Raw genomic sequence first — 20190 nt, 5'->3', positions numbered from 1 at the left:
AGATGGAGAACAACCGTTTGGCAAACTGGGGCCTAGTCTACACTAGGTCTCACCGATGTAGAGGAGATCACTTTGAGAGCACCGAATGTTAGAGATGAGGTTAGAGAAGGTGCATATAAACACCTCTCTCATCTGGAAAGACTAGAGGTGTCCCTGGATGGAGGTGAGGGAGGAGGAGTAGAGACAAGTGTTGCACCTTCTGCGGTTGCAGGGGAAAGTACCTGGGGCTTGGGGAGCTGTGGTTGAGGAGGAGGGACGAGCGAACCATAGAATCATGCAGAGATTAGTCTCTGAGGAAAGAAGAATGGGGTGGGGAGGAGCAGATGTGACTGGTGGTAAGATTGCATTGAAGGTGGCGGAAAAAACGTGTTTGATGCAGAAGTTGGTGGGGAAAAGATGATGATGAGGGGACCTTTATTTTAGAGATACAGTATTGAAACAGGCCCTTCGGCCCACTGAGTGTGCCCACTGTTAGCGATCACTAACACTATCCGACACACTCGGGACAATGTACAATTTACAGAAGCCAATTAAGCTACAAACCTGTACATTTTTGGAGTGTGGGAGGAAACTGGCGCACCCGGAGAAAACCCACGTGGTCACAGGGAGAAGGTAATAAACTCCATACAAACAGTACACGTAGTCAGGTTCAAACCCAGGTCGCTGAGACTGTTAGGCAGTAACTCTACCGCTGTGCCACTGTGCTGTCCCAAGCCGACCTCTATCCCAGTTCTGCCTGTGGAGAGGGTGGACCAGAGCAGAATTGTGGGAAATGTTGGGGCACAGGTGAGAGCTCCACCCAGAACTAAAGGGAATGCCCCATTTCCTGAAGAAAGGGAACATCACAAATTTCCTGGAGTGGAAAACCTCATCTTGAGTAGAGAGAAAGAAGCTGCGAGAATATCCTTTCTTATCAAATTCCATCATTTGCACTATTTTGTCCATTTCCCTCCACCGATGCTGCCTGAGTTCCTTCAGCATTGTGTGAAGCATTCAGCAAAATTCAAGTATCTGGAACAAAAGTGTCACCACGGCCTTTTATAATTGTAATATTGTGTCTTTACTGCTGTACTCAAAATTCTCTTGCAATAAAAGTAAATATATCTATCTGCCTTATCAACTAACTTTCATTGATTGTGCAAAAACACCCAGGTCTTTTGAATGTAGACATTTTGCAATCCATCTATTTTTTCTAAAAACGTCTGCTTTTCTGTGTTGTGACACAAGGTGGAAGACAAAAGCACTAATTGTAGACTTTCGAAGAGCTCCCCCTCCCCTCCCCCCACTCACCATCAACAACACCACAGTCACATCTGTGGAGTCATTTAAGTTCCTTGGAACCATCATCTCCAGGGACCTTAAATGGGGGGCACCATCGACTCCACAGTCAAAAAGGCCCAACAGAGGATATACTTCGTGCGGCAAATGAGGAAACACAATCTGCCACAGGCAATGATGGTCCAATTCTATACTGCTACCATTGAGTCCGTCCTCACCTTCTCCATCATGGTCTGGTTTGGCTCAGCCACCAAGCACGACATCCGGAGGCTGCAACGGATCGTTCGCACAGCTGAGAAGGTTGTTGGCTGCAACCTTCCCTCCATTGACGAACTGTACACTGCAAGGGCCAGGAAGCGAGCGGGCAAGATCATCTCTGGCCCCTCTCACCCTGGCCACAAAATCTTTGAAGCACTTCCCTCTTGGAGGCGACTCCGGACTGCCACAGCCAGACACAAAAACAGCTTTTTTTCCCACGGGTAGTAGTTCTACTCAATAACCAAAGTCTGTAGTCTCTTTTTTGCTCTGGTTTATTTTCACCCACATTTTTAGACCGTAATGTTGTATCCTTATTGTTTTGATGTGGTTATGCTTTATTTTTAATTGTTAACTGTATGTTTGTGTTGTCATTTGTGAGCGGAGCACCAAGGCACATTCCTTGTATATGCACATACTTGGCCAATAAACTTATTCATTCATTCATTCATGTTTGCAGATATTTCATTGAGTTCTTTAAGGATTGGGGATGTTCTTGGAGACACTTCTCAGCAGCTAAAGTGCGTTCCTGATCTCCCATTCCTTTGAATTATCTTTAATTGCACTTTATTGGACCTTATCTTATACTAAATATTGTACCCTTATCCTCTATCTGTACATTGTGGATGACTTGATTGTATTCATGTGTCTTTTCTTTGACTAGACAGCACACAATGAAAAACTTTTCACGGTACTTCAGTACACTTGACAATAATAAACTAAACTAGACCTCCTAACTTCTAATAGGTTTTACGTGCTCCCTCTGATTCTGAAAGCTGAGTTCTATCCTATTGCATGTCATGTTAGTTGCTTAGCATGTATGTAGTTATTACACCCATCCCCTGGCTTCACAATTCGTAACTCTTCTATTTCTATCTCGCACTTATTGTCTCTTTATATCTCGCTTTTGTCCAACCATCTGCTTATCAAAAACTCCTCTCACCTGTATCCACCTACCACTTGCCAAGCTTTGTCTTGCCCCCACCATTCTTCCAGATTTCTTCCCACCCCTACCACCACCAGAATCAGTCTGAAGAAGGAACCCAACCCGAAACATCGCCTCTCCATTGATTCCAGAGATGCTGCCTGACCCACTGAGTTATTCCAGCACTTTGTGTCTGTTTATTTGTAAACCATGACCTGTTGCTTCTCGTGTCTCTGTAGTTAGTAGTTGTAGTTTTAATTATTTGTCGGTTCTGCCTCATTTCTATCTATGCCTGTTCATTGATCTGCTATTGATCTGCTGAGTCGATAATTTTGGTAGAGTGAGGGATGTGGTGGACCATGAGATTAGAATGCGTCAGGTACATTTCTGGTGCCGCTAATGGCTAACAGCGCTTCATGCGTGTCCAGTTTTGAGATTCCAGATCTTTTCTGAGGAAATTAAACAGAATGGTGCTATCATGCAATGTGATGGAAAGTATTTGTGTAAAAACAAAGTATTTTGTCATCAAAAGGACTGGTGCCCTCTCCTCCCTATACTGACAGATGCATCCGCGACACTTAGATTAGTGTGACCGAGCTCATGTAAGTTTATCCCTCTTGGTCACCATCTGCTAGAGACCTAGCTTTATCCTTCTGGACACAGCCAGCTAGTGCTTCTCAGCTTTGAAATAATCCCAATATACTGGTTTAAGTTTAGGTTTAGGTTTATTATTGTTATGTGTACTGAGGTACATTGAAAAGCTTTTTTTTGCATGCTATGCAATCAGATCAGATTATAATGTATATAAATATAATCAAGCCAAACTCGTACAATAGGTAGAGCAAAGGGACAGATGTAGTGTGCCGAATATAGTTCTCAGCATTGCAGAGAATGCTCCAGAGACAAAGTCCAATATCCACAATGGGGTAGTGGTGAATCAAACAGTATCCCAGCTTATGGGTCCACTGGGCAGCCAACACAACATGGTAGAGTCAAGGAACTGCAGATGCTGGTTTATTTAAAAAAAACAAAGTTCTAGAGTAACTCAGAAGGTCAGGCAGCATCCCTGGAGAACATGGATAGGTGACATTTGAGTCAGGATCCTTCTTCAGAGTGATTGTGGTAGGGAAGAGGGAAGAAAGCTGGAAGAGAGGAGGGGTAGGAGAAAGTATGGCGAGTGATATGTAGACACAGGTGAGGGGGGTTTATTGGCAGATGTTTTGACAAAGGCCAGAGATGAACAGACGAAAGGTGCGAAATAGGGATACAAGTGTTGTGAATTGTGAAGCCAGAGAAGGAATGTAGGTGAAGGGGTGGGAAGGAGGGGAGAAATGGGGGAGAGTCTAAGTTGGTCCAAGATGGGGGTGAAAGGGGGGGACCTAAAATTGGAGAATTCAATGTTCATACCGTTGGGTTGTAAACTACCTGTGGAATATGAAGTGCTGTTCCTTCAGTTTGTGTGCGGCCACATTCTGAAAATAGAGGAGGCCCAGAGCAGAACGCGAATGGGAAGAGCAGTTAAAGTGGTTAGCAACCGGGAGATCCAGTAGGCCTTAGACCATAAGACTCTAGGACCATAAGACATAGGAGCAGAATTAGGCCATTCGGCCTATCGAGTCTGCTTCGCCATTCGATCATGGCTGATCTGTTTTCCTCTCAACCCTATTCTCCTGCCTTCAACACCGTAACCTTTGACACCCTTACTAATCAAGAACCTATCTCTCTCCACTCAAAAAATACCCAATGAGTTGGCCTCCACAGCCATCTATAGCAATGAATTCCACGGATTCACCACCCTCCGGCGAAATAAATTCCTCCTCCTCTCCAATCTAAAGATACGTCCTTTTATTCTGAGGCTTTGCCACTGCACCCTTAAATTGATCCGACATTTTTTAACTGCTTAATACATAGTCTGACTCCTTTATGGGTAATTTGGGATGATTTTGTTTTATTTTGAAATGGTTTAGCCATACAATCAAGACATATTTCCATATTTGAACAAGTATTGTGTGTCTGCCTATTTACCAAGATGTTGCATTGCATAAGTAAGAGAAGTGGAAAATGTCTTGTATTGTTTTGTATTAATAACTTTAAGACATTTATTATTTCCCTGACAGGGCATCTACATACACTGCAATAATGAACTTTCGATAGTCGAGATCCCATTTTAATTGTAGCTAGTTCAGAACTGCTGGGTTATGATCCAATCTTAGTTTTGCTGCCCTTGAATCTATCATTAATCTAAATTTCTGACCATGCAAGGACTTATGGAAATCAATAAAAGCAGTCTTTTTATGTGGACGTACTGAGTGGTTTCAGACAGAAGGCTTGGACCAGTATGATTTGACCCATTATTATCAACCCACAGCTCATATGTTAATGAGTCTGATACACAAAATGAACCTCCTGCCCGAACAATTGACTGGCTCGTTGGGATTCCCTGCAAGTCTGTCTGCCCCCAAATCCTCCTCATAAGCAATCTCTCTCCTGGGAACTGTCAATGTTTAATTGGAAGCTGCTCTAAGGTGTATTTTTTTAATGAGAAATAACATTTTTGGAGTGTAATGATTTAAAAATATGCTTTGAGTGGATGATTTAAGTAAAATATACTTTTAAAATATTATGGTGCAATTACATTGCTATCTGATTGGCATAGCAAAACGTTTACAATGTATTTTATAATGTATTGCATTGAGAGGTTTTTCAATACATTTGTATTGTTAGAGACTTATATTTTACATTTGCCATCACCATTTTGTTTTGAGTTTACGTTCCAAAAATAATATTTTCTGCGTTCAAAATAATTAAATTGTAATTTTTCAATATGATTTAACAAGTCTAGATTAGAAATATCTGTTAGAAATTTCTGACACATAGCTGTGTAATTCTTTTTCTCCAAATCTCTGCAGGTTCTTGGTATGTTATCTATATACTAAAACTCGTTTGCTTGTTTGTTCCTGAAATACAGCCAAAACGGTACACGATAGTGCGACAATTTTAGGCCCACCTTACTCACCTTTGTCCCGTGGTGGCATGGAAGGAGTTTCATTGAAATCGGTGTTATATTTTAAAAGTTATTCACATTTTAAAGTTTTTAAAAAGCACATGCGCAGTTGGGGCTCCGTTGATCTGGTAAGATGGCCGCCACATCCACGCGTGCTCAGAACAAACGCGTCCGCGTCTGCGCAGTTGGGGCCCGTTGAGCAGGGTTAGGCCACCTGTCTCTTGGGGGTGGGAGAGCCAGGCCTGTTTTTTTTTAATCAAAAATATTTATTCAAATATTAAAATAATATATACAATACAATAAAACCAAAACAGAACCCACCACCAGAATACTATACAAACAAATATACCAATTGAAACTATTATACAATTATATTACAATCCCCATCCAGGAACAGAGCCAGGCCTGGTGGCGGGGGAAGCAGCTGGAGCCTGGGTCCGGGCCTGGATGTGACCGGGTAACCGCGAGCCTGAGGTGGGTCAAGGGGAAGGCGGCAGCAGCAGCAGCGGCGGTCTGCTGCAGCCTGGGCCTGTCGCTGGGCCTGCACTCGGTTCCCCCATCCCCCCTCCTCTCCCCGGCCTTCCCCATGCCGACCAAAGTCCAGCGGCTCAGCAACAGTGGGAGAGCCGCCGCATCTACCATTGAACATTCCCACTGGGACGGGACAGAACTCTTCCACCCCCCCCCCCCCCCCCCGCTCTACCAATGGCGGCCGCCCAGGCTGGGAGGCGGGTTGCTACGGCAACCGCAGGTTGCTCCCTGGAGGGAGGGAGGGAGGGAGGGGGGTTGGGGAGGGAGAGGGTGGAGGGAGGGGGAGGGGGGGGAGGGAGTGGGGGAGAGGGTGCTGCACCAATGCAGGAGAGGCAACCCTACGGAGGAGAGGGAGAGGGGAGGAGGGAGAGAGAGAGGGAGAGGGGGGGAAGGGGGGTGGAATGGGGGGTGAGGGGAGGGATAGGGGAGGGGGCGAGGGGGGGAGAGAGATGGGGAGTGGGGGGGGAGAGGGTGCTGCACCAATGCAGGAGTGGTTTGGGCCCAACGGATCCACTTGGTCTAGTTGCATTTAAAAAGGAAACATTAATCTCGAGAACAAGGAAGCAGCCAATTATCAGCCTGCGCAACCAAAATTATACTTCACAATATAATTTGAAGATCCTATGTTCCCTGCTGTTGTGTCCATTGATCCTGGTTTAATTTGCTTGGCGTATTATATGAACTTAATGAATGTAATTGGTAGTAAGTTGTTGCAGCACACTTCGTAAATCATGGCTAAACAAGACTTTTGTGAAGGTGTAACAAATAAGGCCGTTTCTCATGAGTTGATGTCACTGACAGAGTGGTCCATATTTTTCGATAATTTAGTGCCAATCTCATTAGTTGCCTTGATAAAAGTTATTAAAAAAAACATCTGGCAACTAGCTGAAGCAGCTAAGGCCAGAGGTTGCTCAATCTGGTAATGTGCTGTCCGTCTTTGCACAGTGATTTGACCCAATACCACCGAAAGCTGGTGAAAACTGTTCCAGATTTATAAGCTTGAACTCTAAGAGTGTCGTGAACTGTAAAACTAAGCTTCTGTAACAATTATTTTTTATTTTTAAACAAGGGAGATGAAGTATATAATTGCTTATGCTATTCGGTAAATTGGGGTACCTTTACTTTTTAACTCTTAATTTGACAGAATCTGTATTAAGTTAAATGGAGAAACAAGGAACATAGATGCTGGTTTACAAAACAAAACAGTCCTTGAGTAACTCAGCGGGTCAGGCAGCATCTCTGGAGAACATGGAGAGGCCATGTTTTGGGTCATATTTGGTTTTTTTTTGCAACAAATCATCTTATACAAGATATGTCCTAATGAAATAAAGTTATACTGCATCCAGTTGAAGAAGGTTGAACATAGTTTGTTAATATTTGAAAAATAGAATCTACAAGATGCTTTTATTTTGCAGGATAGACAAAGTACTTTGCCATTGTCTTGAAAGTCAATCTACTTTAATTTTTTCTATTTTTATGTGATCATGACTATTATAGAGATTGGACAAATTTTGGCAATTGTGGGTCTGTTTGTAACCAATGATTGTGTCCATAATATAGGCTGCGTCCTCTCACACGTGTGTGCTTAGGCGGTCTGATGATGGTGGAATTACACAGTGGCTTTTACTCAACGACTTTACATAGGCTGCGCTGTGTTTGAATGTGTCCTGGACTTGGAGTTCGCAAGTTGGAAACATTTGGTAGTAAATTGTTCTGAGCTATCATGCACTTTGTCAGAAGGCCTACGGTAGAAAGAGTCTTTAAATATTCCATCGTGGGCTGAAGGGCCTGTTCTTGTGCTGTACGGTTCTATGTTCTATGATACCATGCAAAATGCTTATATGCAACTGGAGAAATATGTTTTAATCTTGATGACCACCTTTGCATATGGCTCCCTTAGAGTGTGTATAGAATATAGAAGTATAACATTATATAGAATATTGCAGGTATCACAAAATACTGGAGTAACTCAGCAGGTCAGGCAGCATCTCTGGAGAGAAGGAATGGGTGATGTTTCGGGTCGAGACCCTTCTTCGGTCTGAAGAAGGGTCTTGACCCGAAATGTCACCCATTCCTTCTCTCTAGAGATGCTGCCTGACCTGCTGAGTTACTCCAGCATTTTGTGATACCATCGATTTGTACCAGCATCTGCAGTTATTTTCCCATAGAATATTGCATATATAATAGAATAATATATGTCCAATATAAAGTACAGCATTTCTACCATGTACTGATTTTTTCTATGTTCTACAGTTGGAAAAGGCTGGATGCATCGTTTGAGCTAAGTGAGCAGGCACTGGCTAACTTTAGAAACATAGAAGGATAGATGCAGGAGTAGGCTATTTGGTCCTTCAAGCCAGCACCACCATTCAATATGATCATGGCTGATCATCTAAAATCAGTACCCCGTTCCTGCTTTTTCCCCATATCCCCTTGATTCCTTTAGCCCTCAGAGCTAAATCTAACTCTCTCTTGAAAACATCCAGTGAATTGGCCTCCACTGCCTTCTGTGACAGAGAATTCCACAGATTCACAACTCTCTGGGTGAAAAAATGTTTCCTTATCTCAGTCCTAAAGGCCTACCCCTTATGCTTAAACTATGACCCCTGGTTCTGGACTCCCCCAACATCGGGAACATTTTTCCAGCATCTACCCTGTCCAATTCTTTAAGAATTTTATATGTTTATATAAGATCCCCTCTCATCCTTCTAAATTCCAGTGAACAGAGGCACAGTCGACTCTTTCTTTCATCAAATGTCAGTCCCGCCATCCTGGGAATTAACCTGGTGAACCTATGCTGCATTCCCTCAATAGCAATAATGTCCTTCCTCAAATTAGGAGACCAAAATACTCCAGTTGCGGTCATACCAGGGCCCTATACAACTGCAGTAGGACCTCCTTGCTCCTAAACTCAAATCCTCTCACAATGAAGGCCAACATGCCATTAGGTTTCTTCACTGCAAGGCTTGTAAGCAGAAGCCCCTCCTCCCTACCTCCACCTACCTCCCCTTCCTGAAAAGGATTGAAGAAAAGGATTTTCTTCAACCACAAAGCCATAGAACATCACTATCAGTTCAGCTTCAGTTTAATTTATTGTCAGGTGTACCGAAGTACAGTGAAAAGCTTTTTGTTGCATGCTATCCAGCAGAAAGTAAATACATGATTGCAATTAAGCCATTTACAGTGTATAGATACATGATCATGGAATAACGTTTAGTGCAAAGTAAAGCCAGTAAAGTCCGAACAAGGATAGTCCGAGGGTCACCAACGAGGTAGATAGTAGTTTAGGACTGCCGTGGTAAGATGATTCAGTTGCCTGATAACAGCTGGGAAGAAACTGAATCTGAAGGTGGGTGTTTTCACACTTCTATACCTTTTGTGTGATGGAAGAGGAAAGAAGAGGTAGTGGCCTCTTGTCCTTAATTATGCTGCTGCCCTTGCCGAACCAGCGTGAGGTATAAATAGAGTCAATGGAAGGTTGGTGTGTGTGATGGTATGGGCTGCGTCCACAATTTGCTGCCATTTTTTGTGGTCTTGGAAGGAGCTGTTCCCAAACCCAAGCTGTGATGCATCCTGATAAAATGCTTTTTATGGTGCATCTGTAGGTTGGTGAGAGTTGTAGGGGATATGCTGAACTTCCTAAGCCTTCTAAGGAAGTAGAAGTGTTGGTGTGCTTTCTTGGTCGTTGCTTCAATATGGGTGGTAGGGGAGAAATTGTTGGTGATATTGACATAGGAATTTGAAGCTTTCAGCCATCTCATTGATTTTATTTGCGTCATCACACAACTGTTTGCCAATAGTGAGCAAATTTTAGTGCCACATCATTGGCCTCTGCAAGATCCTTTACACTGCATGTGTCATGCAGCATGTCACAGCTCAGGAGATGTTCCATAGTCTGGAGGCCCCGTCCGCACTCGAAGTCTGCCGTATCTTCAGTATATCCCCACTTCAGCATGTTCGATTTGCTCCTCCCCATGTCTCTCCGCAGTCTGTTGAGACTGTTGAGACCACACCACACACTGTATCTCATTGATAACATTTGCAAAATATCTCATTGAGTAACAGTATATCAGGCACTAGAAAATAGCCAAGATGGCGGTGAGAAATACCTCCATTGGTGGTCTTTCTGTGGTCAACACACTCACAATCAAACCCCAGAGTAACATAGAACAGTACAACGCAGGAACAACAGGCCCTTTGGCCCACAATGTCTGTGCTGAACATGATGCTAAGATAAATTAATCTCCTCTGCATGCACATGATCTATATTCCTCCAGTCCCTGCATGTCCATGCTTTTATCTAAAATCCTCTGAATGCCAATTTTGCATCTGCTTCTACCACCTGGCAGTCTACCCCTGGCAGTGTATTCCAGGTACCCTCTGTGTGTAAAAACAAAATGTCACAGCTCATCTCCTTTAAAGTCTGCCCTCTGGTCTTTGACATTTGCGCCCTGCAGGAAAGATTCTGACTGTGTACCTATCCATGCTTCTCCTAATTTTCTGTACTTTTATCAGATCTCCCTGCAGCCTCTGTTACTCAAGAGAAAACAATCAAAGTCTGTCCAACCGCTCCAATACCCCCTAATCCAGACATAATTCCTGTATGCCTCTTCTGCACCATCTCCAAAGCCTCCACAGCCTTCCTGTAATGCGGTGACCAGAGCTGCACACAATACTCCAAATGTGGCCTGACCAAAGTATTATAGGAATTACCATTTTGTCCCATTTACATGGAGAAAGACAAGAAGTTCATTATTTATAAAATGAAATAATGGTGATATTTCAGATGACCTTCATTTTCGCATCTTCCAGTGTTCTTCATTTAACATGTCTCACTGGGTAAAGTCTCAGTAAAATTTAGAAGAAAACTGCATTTTTAAGAATGAAAAAACCCCAGAATCAGTAGTTTTCTCTCTACTTATTAATGACATCTGAAAAAATCTGAATATAATTTTTCTCGCAAATACTAGTTAGTATAAAACTGAAAAAACAAATGTTGAAAAATTTATGAGTCTTCTCTTCATCATACTTTTGCAGTAAATTATTCACACTTTTGTTTGATCTCATCAGATTTTTAATTGTCCCTCCATTTTTAAAAAGTGGTTCAAAGCTACACTTAAAATCTAAATGTTTAAAAGACACATGGAGTGAAAATAATCATTTTGTTTAAAGCCTACTCCAGTTCTCAATTTTGTATTTAAATTTAAATATTTAGAAAAAGAAAATTCATGAATTTATCCTATACCATTATTTTAGTTTCTTAAAATAAGTGATAATTTTCCTGTTAAACTTTAAAGTACCAGAATCTTCAGAATGCCTATGATTTGTATTTCAGATTTTTTTCTCTTTTCTTTGAATATTTGTATACCATCATCATTTGTCAGAGCAATTAATATTTCTGTAGATTTGCTTACACCTAAAGTATCCATTATCTATATAAATATCCATTTGAATCATATGTAATATGGTGCACTAAGGGCCTCGAAGAATAATGTACAGAAAAATGCTGCAGACCAAAATTACACATGACTGGTATTTTGACAAATTTTGATTCCATCTTTGTGTTTTAATTGCTTTATGTGTATGTTGTAGACTCAGTGGAGCCTTCAGAGGGATAAATACAATAGAATAGCACCGAAGCACGATTCATTCCTATGGGAAGTAAGGAGAAAAATTAGAAGTGGTCTGTAAAAAGTCAGACAACTACACGTTTAAATGAAGTATTAAATTTGATTTATAAGTAGCATTGATGTTTTTTCAATACAGATTTTTTTTAAATAATGATGTATTGTAATGATTTTTTAATCTTATTCTCAAGGTGGTAAGAATCATCTTTTGAAATATGGGAGAATATAATTCGTGACCAAAAGATTCTTAAATAGGATAAATATTTTCTTACGTTAATTTGTAAATTACCTCTTGGGAAAGTATAAAGATGTATTTGCAACTGTAGTGAAACAGATTCAGAACATAGTAGCTAGACTGGTAGAGGCACAAAATTGTACATGGGCTCAAAATGAAATGTTTTCCTCTTTTTCAATGGAATAGTTAGCAATAGCAAATGCTGACAAAAATCATGCTGATGAAAGGTTTAAATAGCATTTAATTCAATATGAAAATTTGCTCTTAAAATGTTTCATGAACAGATGAATTAAAATGTATAATTTAACTTTTATAAAAGCATCATTTAAAAGTGACTTGGATCTTTTAACTCCATTCGTATTCATCTGGAAACGACGCTGCATTTTCAGTAAAATTGAATTCAGTATTTAGTTTACCTATTGTGAAGCATTCTTCAGAATTTAAGCTCATATTTTAACAGAAATTGATAATTACCAGGACTAAATTTAGTCTTGTCATTAATGGGTTTTTTTTAACAAATAATCATGAATAATGTGTTTTTAAAGCAATCTATATATTCTAGTGTTTAATATGTTAAAAATTTAGTATTAAACATTTAAAAATTATATTGTGGGGAATGTAAACAGGTCCTGAAATGTACAGTATACGTTATTTATATCTCAAATTGTTGGTCTGGAATTGTTGCATGTCCAGAATGTTAATAAATTATATTTAATGGACCAAAAGAGTACATGTAAACATTGTCTTTTAAAAAAAATTAGCTTAAGAAACATACATTGTTTTGTATTAAATCCACTTGAGGAAAAATTCTTAATCTGAATAGGTGCCAAATTGAAATTTTTGAATTTGTGTAGATTAAATATTAATGGAAAATATCTTTAAAATATTTCCATATTCCACTCACAATGTTTTTCTGTTTATAATTACTTGCATTTTCTGCATTCACTTTTTCCTATATGAAGGCTGTTGATTTTTGGACTTTATATTTGAATTTAATGGTAGGTGAATGTGTTCACTTTACAGGGTTATTTCTTAAATTAAAATAAACTAAAATTTATTTCAAAAATTAATCTCTTTATATTTTTCAAAATAGCGTAAAAGTTTTTTTATAAATAACTAAACTAATTTTGGCATTGATTTGTACCACATGAATTGGGACCTCAGAATATTGGGAGAAAAATATCTTGTCTCATGAAAATATAACGTATAAAATTGTACTTTATTAAATGTTTGAAATTTCATGGCGAGAAGCGGGAATGTAATGAATCATGGCCGACAGTCATATCTGATAAGGATGTCTGCATATTATAGTACCCATGTATCCCACAAAAATTAATCTGCCTGTTTTCATTGATATTTATACAATTCTCCAATGCAAAAGGAATTTTATTTTATGAATAGTTACCCTGAATTTACTTTTAATTGAATCTGTGACTGCAAACAGTTATGTTATGATGCAAATGAATATATATTTTTTAGCACATGTACAAAGCAAGTTGATTTTCTTGTGTAAAATGCAACATTATGCTATCGACATGCTATGTTTTTGAAAATAACATCTAGTCATACCGAAAGTTACTTTGCTGAAATATATTTGTGGTTTATGTATTAGTGTTAAACCATTATCAGATGCTACAAACCGCTAAAGAATTTCAGGAAGATTTTAGCCTAATTATTGCAATCCTATCTTGTGTTAGCATTTGACAGTTTATAATGCAGTAATATCTGCCATTTCCCATTAATGGAGGAATCTTTTTACATGACCTAAATGCACTCAATCACAAATTTAAGCAAATGTACTAATTTCTTCACATCTGGTATTCAAGAACTATATTGTATAGAAATACAACAAAGAAATTCTATTCAAAGGTCGTTTATTTGTTAAGGTTTGCATACCTTTAGTACTAAAACTTCTTTATACATTTTGATCAGCCACGTAATGTTAAAAGTCATTTTGGAATAATACATTTGTACAAGTTGGCATCACATCTTATATGGCTTATTAGACATTGGTTCATGTTAGCATATCAAAGATTGGTATTTTGAGTACACTTACTTTTTTAATTAAAAAAACATTTAATAATTAAAAGTATTCTCCTTCAAGTTAAGATCATAGGCATGACTGCTGTTTTATTTGTCTCCAGAATCAGTTGATGATTATTTATTTTGTTTCCACTTGCAGAGAACCCTGTTACCTTCCCTGAGAACAACAAAGAAAAAGAAATCCTCACACCAATTGAAGATATGCAGGTTGAAAGCTGCATTCCACATACTGACTCGGGCATTGGAGAGGAGCAATTAGTTGGTCTCATGAATGGTTCTGATTTGGAACTAGTTGCTAGGTCAGATGCAGTGAGTGAACTTCTATCATCCTTGTCCTCTGAAGTAAAGAAATCGGAAGAATGTTTGTCCGAAGCTCAAATTGAAGTGCTGAAGCCCCCCTTGTCAATATCAAGCGTCAGCCAAGGAAAAGGCATGAACGTGAAGGAGATTCTGAAAAGCCTGGTTGCAGCACCCATGGAAGCTGCAGAATCTGGGCCAGAACCAGTGTTGTATCCTGACCCCACTGTGAAAAGAGAAGCACAACCTATTCTTCCCATGCAGTTCCATTCCTTTGACAGGTGAAGAACCTCAATGTTGTTTTAATTTATTCACCCACCAGAGTATTTATGAATGTGAGTGATGAGATGATATTGGTGAGAGGAGGAGAGATCTCCGGGGGTTTCAGAGGCAGATTGAACAGCAGCATCACATAGCCCAGCCTGTCATCTTCACAGCTCAAAGACCTAATGGGAGGTGGCAGCCTGAAATGAGTTGCCACTGCAAAGAGTATTATTTTTGAAATGCTTTCACACAAATCACTGAGCTCCACATACAACTTTGTTTCATGGTTTAATGTCATCACGAGGCACAAATTGGTGTGTCTAATTGTTTGCCACCTGCCAATGAAATGAACTGCCAGAAAGCCAGAAGGATCTGTTTGGCTGTCAGGCATTCAGGCTATTGAGAGTGACAACATCAAAAAATTTGCTTCAGATTCTGAAGCTTTGATCGGCCTTTGTGAGACCCCACTCTCCGGCTCCTGGTCAAGTGAATTTTTCAATTAGTTTTAAATATATTAGGTTCCTGCTGCCTCATCTGTCTTTAGGAAGATGTAATTATGTTAAGAACAGACTAAACAGATTTCGATTCAATGAAAATCCAAATTCCCATGATGGTATTTTTAATAATTTAAAAAAAATCTTTACAAAACACATTTTATTGCAGACCTTTGTACCTATCAGCCATGCTTTAATTTTTTTATTTGTTGGAAACAGATTTTGAGGTTATCTCTACTTTTAAATAAACAAACACAATTTGTTGAAAATATTTTATTACATAAATTAACATTATTACATCAATTAACAGTAAACTAACATTACTGCTATTATTAATGCATTGTAACAAAGTCAAATAGCACCAATAGAAATAACTGCAGACAATAGACAATAGACAATAGGTGCAGGAGTAGGCCATTCAGCCCTTCGAGCCAGCACCGCCATTCAATGCGATCATGGCTGATCACTCTCAATCAGTACCCCGTTCCTGCCTTCTCCCCATACCCCCTCACTCCGCTATCCTTAAGAGCTCTATCCAGCTCTCTCTTGAAAGCATCCAACAAACTGGCCTCCACTGCCTTCTGAGGCAGAGAATTCCACACCTTCACCACTCTCTGACTGAAAAAGTTCTTCCTCATCTCCGTTCTAAATGGCCTACCCCTTATTCTTAAACTGTGGCCCCTTGTTCTGGACTCCCCCAACATTGGGAACATGTTTCCTGCCTCTAATGTGTCCAATCCCCTAATTATCTTATATGTTTCAATAAGATCCCCCCTCATCCTTCTAAATTCCAGTGTATACAAGCCTAATTGCTCCAGCCTTTCAACATACGACAGTCCCGCCATTCCGGGAATTAACCTAGTGAACCTACGCTGCACGCCCTCAATAGCAAGAATATCCTTCCTCAAATTTGGAGACCAAAACTGCACACAGTACTCCAGGTGCGGTCTCACCAGGGCCCGGTACAACTGTAGAAGGACCTCTTTGCTCCTATACTCAACTCCTCTTGTTATGAAGGCCAACATTCCATTGGCTTTCTTCACTGCCTGCTGTACCTGCATGCTTCCTTTCAGTGACTGATGCACTAGGACACCCAGATCTCGTTGAACATCCCCTCTTCCTAACTTGACACCATTCAGATAATAATCTGCCTTTCTATTCTTACTTCCAAAGTGAATAACCTCACACTTATCTACATTAAACTGCATCTGCCATGTATCCGCCCACTCACACAACCTGTCCAAGTCACCCTGCAGCCTTATTGCATCTTCCTCACAATTCACACTACCCCCCAGCTTAGTATCATCTGCAAATTTGCTAATGGTACTTTTAATCCCTTCATCTAAGTCATTAATGTATATCGTAAATAGCTGGGGTCCCAGCACCGAACCTTGCGGTACCCCACTGGTCACTGCCTGCCATTCCGAAAGGGACCCATTTATCCCCACTCTTTGCTTTCTGTCTGTCAACCAATTTTCTAGCCAACAAAATAGATTCTGTAATTGTTGGAAGCAAATCTTGTACATAATCTCAAATTGGTGTAACAATTGTTATATGTTTAAACTAAACGGAATCGAAGACTAGGAGCTTTTATGCGCATACCTATAACTGCTATCTTTCCTATAGTTGGCTGTTTAGGCAGACCTGGGTATGCTTGTACATGAGTCACTGAAAGTAAGCATGCAGGTACAGCAGGCAGTAAAGAAAGCTTATGGCATGTTGGCCTTCATTGTGAGAGATTTTGAGTTTAGGAGCAAGGAGGTCCTACTTCAGTTGTACAGGGCCTTGGTGAGACCACACCTGGAGTATTGTGTGCAATTTTGGTCTCCTAATTTGAGGAAGGACATTATTGGTATTGAGGGAGTGCAGCGTAGGTTCACCAGGTTAATTCCAGGGATGGCAGGACTGACATATGATGAAAGAATGGTTCGACTGAGCTTGTAATCACTGGAATTTAGAAGAATGAGAGGGGATCTTATAGAAACATATAAAATTCTTAAAGGATTAGACAGGCTAGATGCAGGAAAAATGTTCCCGATGTTGGGGGAGTCCAGAACCAGGGGGTTATAATTTAAGAATAAGGGGTGGGCCTTTAGGACTGAGATGAGGAAACATTTTTTCACCCAGAGAGTTGTGAGTCTGTGAAATTCTCTGCCACAGAAGGCAGTGGAGGCCAATTCACTGGATGTTTTCAAGAGAGTTAGATTTAGCTCTTAGGGCTAAAGGAGTCAAAGGATATGGGGGAAAGCAGGAACGGGGTACTGATTTTAAATGATCAGCCATGATCATATTGAATGGTGATGGTGGCTTGAAGGGCTGAATGGCCTACTCCTGCTCCTATTTTTCTATGTTTCTATATTTAATGTGCAATATATTTCAGGGAATTACTGTGGTGCTCAAATATTCTTACCACAACTTATTTCAGACAGGAAATTTATAAAGAAGTAGATTTTTGAATTATTGATGATTTGGAACTATGCAAAGCTAAGTACACTGGATACATCTTCTGAAAGAAAAGTATAGTCTCATTTTCTCTTTTGATATTAATCATTTTCACTGCCATGCATTATCACCATTCCTTTTACAATTTGGAAGTGGTTGTTAATATGAAGCAATTTCCAATGAAATTTTAAACTAACTGTCAAGGATGACACAAGAGAAGGATGCATTTGCTTCCTTTGCAAGTTCCAGTCATTATATTTGTATGCATTTTCATGTTTCATGAATATTTCTGGGGGAGCATCAACATTAAGTGCTGCAACCAAGTGGTGCACAATTGCTCAAAAACAGAACTTGTCCACATGAATCAGCCTGCCAATTAAGTTTTTCGAAAAGACGTTTATTTTCTCATGCTTTTGGGGAATTTACATATCTAGAAACATTGTGGTTGATCTTTGTATTGCAAAGCTATTTCAGCCACACTGACGCAGTCCAGTATGGTATGGTACTTTAAGGGCCTGTCCCACTTAGGCGATTTTTTAGGCGACTGCCGGCGACTGTCAAATTTTCTTTTACCCTACGACAATGACCACGACAATGGTCAGGTCGATACAAATTACTTTTTTTGTGAAACTAGCACCTGGCCAAGAAATAACACCGTCTTCGGAAACATCGCGAAATTCCCAAGATTATCAATGCTTCTCCGGCGTCCTAATTTTTGCTGAAATTACTGACAAGTCTGTAATTACTTGAGAGTTTTGAAATATAACATCTTGCCCAGGTTACTTGAAAACCAAGCTTCACGGTAACAAGGCATAAACTGGATTGACTTCCAGTTTACTAATAGCAGTATTAAGAAATTTAATTTTAAACATGGTTAAATGGATTTTTGTGCGAGTGTGGGCATTCTATGAAAATGTACGGGAGATGCATATCTGGTTTCTGGGTTGCATATCTGGGTTGGGAGCCTATTTTAAAAGTAATCGCTAATGGCCATAAACATCGCAAAATTCTCACGCTTACCTGACCGTCAAACTGTCGCCTCCAATCTACCTGTCAAATGGCCTGGCGGTAAATAAATTGGTTAAACACAAGTATTTTATTGTATCTTCACATTACCTTACTTAATTTAATATTACGTGCTTCTAAATGCATCTGCGACAACCTAGCAAACCTGGGGACAGCATGCGGCAGCGCCCGTAATAAGCAACGATACCTGGCGACAAGCCAGCTGTCGCCGAGAAATTTAAATCCGGTTCATTTCTCAGCGACGCGCCGAGATCCACTACGATTCTTTGAAGACTCCTCACGATCATGCCCGCGACACTCCGGCAAACTGTCGGCAACAGTCTAGTCGCCGGCAGTCGCCTTAAAATCGCCTAAGTGGGACAGGCCCTTTATTATTCTCATGGACCGACGTACAATGACATTCATTTTTGTATCAGTTCAGACCAAGTATCACTACACGTAAGCACTCAGATACATCTTAGATAAGCATCTCAGATACAGTACAAGTGTATGCAGTAGCACACTGAGGACGTGTATAGAGTCGCCACTGTGCCATTTTCAAGTCCCAGTTGTTGTAAGTGCAGGGTTCTTGATCTGACCATGAAAGGCTGTTGTCCTAGCAGCGTTGCAGGGTTGGCATAACTCAGCATAGCCATTAGTGTCCTCCGCCGCTGCTCCACTGTTGTAGGCCACATCCAGTCCACGCGCTTGACTTCTTGGAGCAGCACCCGGTCCAGACTGTTGTAGGCCCCCCACCGTAGAGACAGTGCACTGCTACCTCAGACGGTCTGCTTACCGGCCCTCCATTTGACTCCTTCCATGCCACGTGTGCGAGCCAGGCCTTCCAGGTGGATTCCCAGTTCGTGGCGCAGGTCCTTGTTTTGCATCCGGCCTGGTTCCGTAAGCAAATTTACTTTGTACTGATCAGTGCTTTTCTAGCAGACAAAAAGGTGCCAGTACACATATCTATTAACAATTATGCAATATTTATCAACAGTTTTTCAATCAATATCCCCCCATAAAAGTAGAAAATCAACATATGCTAAAAAGTATATAATTCATTCGGGCGGCACAGTGTCGTGATGGTAGAGTTGCTGCCTCACAGAGATATCCTGACTGCGGGTGCTGTCTGTACAAAGGTTGTAAGTTTGTAGGGTAATTGGGTTCTGGAAATTGTCCCTTGTATGTAGGATAGACGTGTAATTGCTGGTCGGCGTGGACTTGGTGGGTCTAAGGGCCTGTTTCCACGTTGTATTGAAAATTAAAATAAAACACTTAAAAAAAAGAAAATAGAGTTTTTAACTTTATAGAGGCGCTGGTATGCTGCACTGTGTTCTGTTATAAAAAACACTGATACATTAATTGTTTCAAATATTAATGCTCATTGGTAATTTAGGAAATAGGATTAAGCAATTTGACACCTTCAGCTTTGTCCACTCTTCATTTAGATCAGGGCTGGTGTTGCTTTGTCCCAAAGCTCATGTTTCTTGCAGTGCATAAAATTAGCTTAGTCTTGAATATATTAAAAGACTATCAATCTACAGCAAGAATTCAAACAAATGTAATGTGCAAGTACATTAAAAAATCAGAACAGAAGGAGGCCACTTGGACCCTCGAATCTGCCCCACTATTCAATATGATCATGCTGACTTGTCCCAGACACCGACTCCCTTGCTGTGCCAAATCTCCATCATCCTCAACCCAGAATCTTAAAAAAAACATCTGCCTTCACTTTCAATACTTCTAACAAGCTAGCCTATATAAATCTCCGGGCAGATAATTTCTGAGTT

General features: G+C 40.4%; 1 protein-coding gene across 1 annotated transcript in view; it reads left to right on the top strand.

Moving 5' to 3' along the window:
- The window catches only part of nbeaa (neurobeachin a), a 449617-nt gene that overhangs the window by 162195 nt on the left and 267232 nt on the right, over window positions 1-20190 (top strand). Inside the window, exon 30 of the mRNA XM_078403202.1 lies at window positions 14038-14476. Within this exon, the coding sequence (XP_078259328.1) occupies window positions 14038-14476 (439 nt within the window). The remainder of the gene's footprint in view (window positions 1-14037; window positions 14477-20190) is intronic.

The sequence above is a fragment of the Rhinoraja longicauda genome, chromosome 7 (assembly GCF_053455715.1).
Source record: "Rhinoraja longicauda isolate Sanriku21f chromosome 7, sRhiLon1.1, whole genome shotgun sequence".
Taxonomy (NCBI): Eukaryota; Metazoa; Chordata; class Chondrichthyes; order Rajiformes; family Arhynchobatidae; genus Rhinoraja; species Rhinoraja longicauda.
Note: the sequence above shows the minus strand (reverse complement) of the source record. Positions and strands in the feature narration are given on the sequence as shown.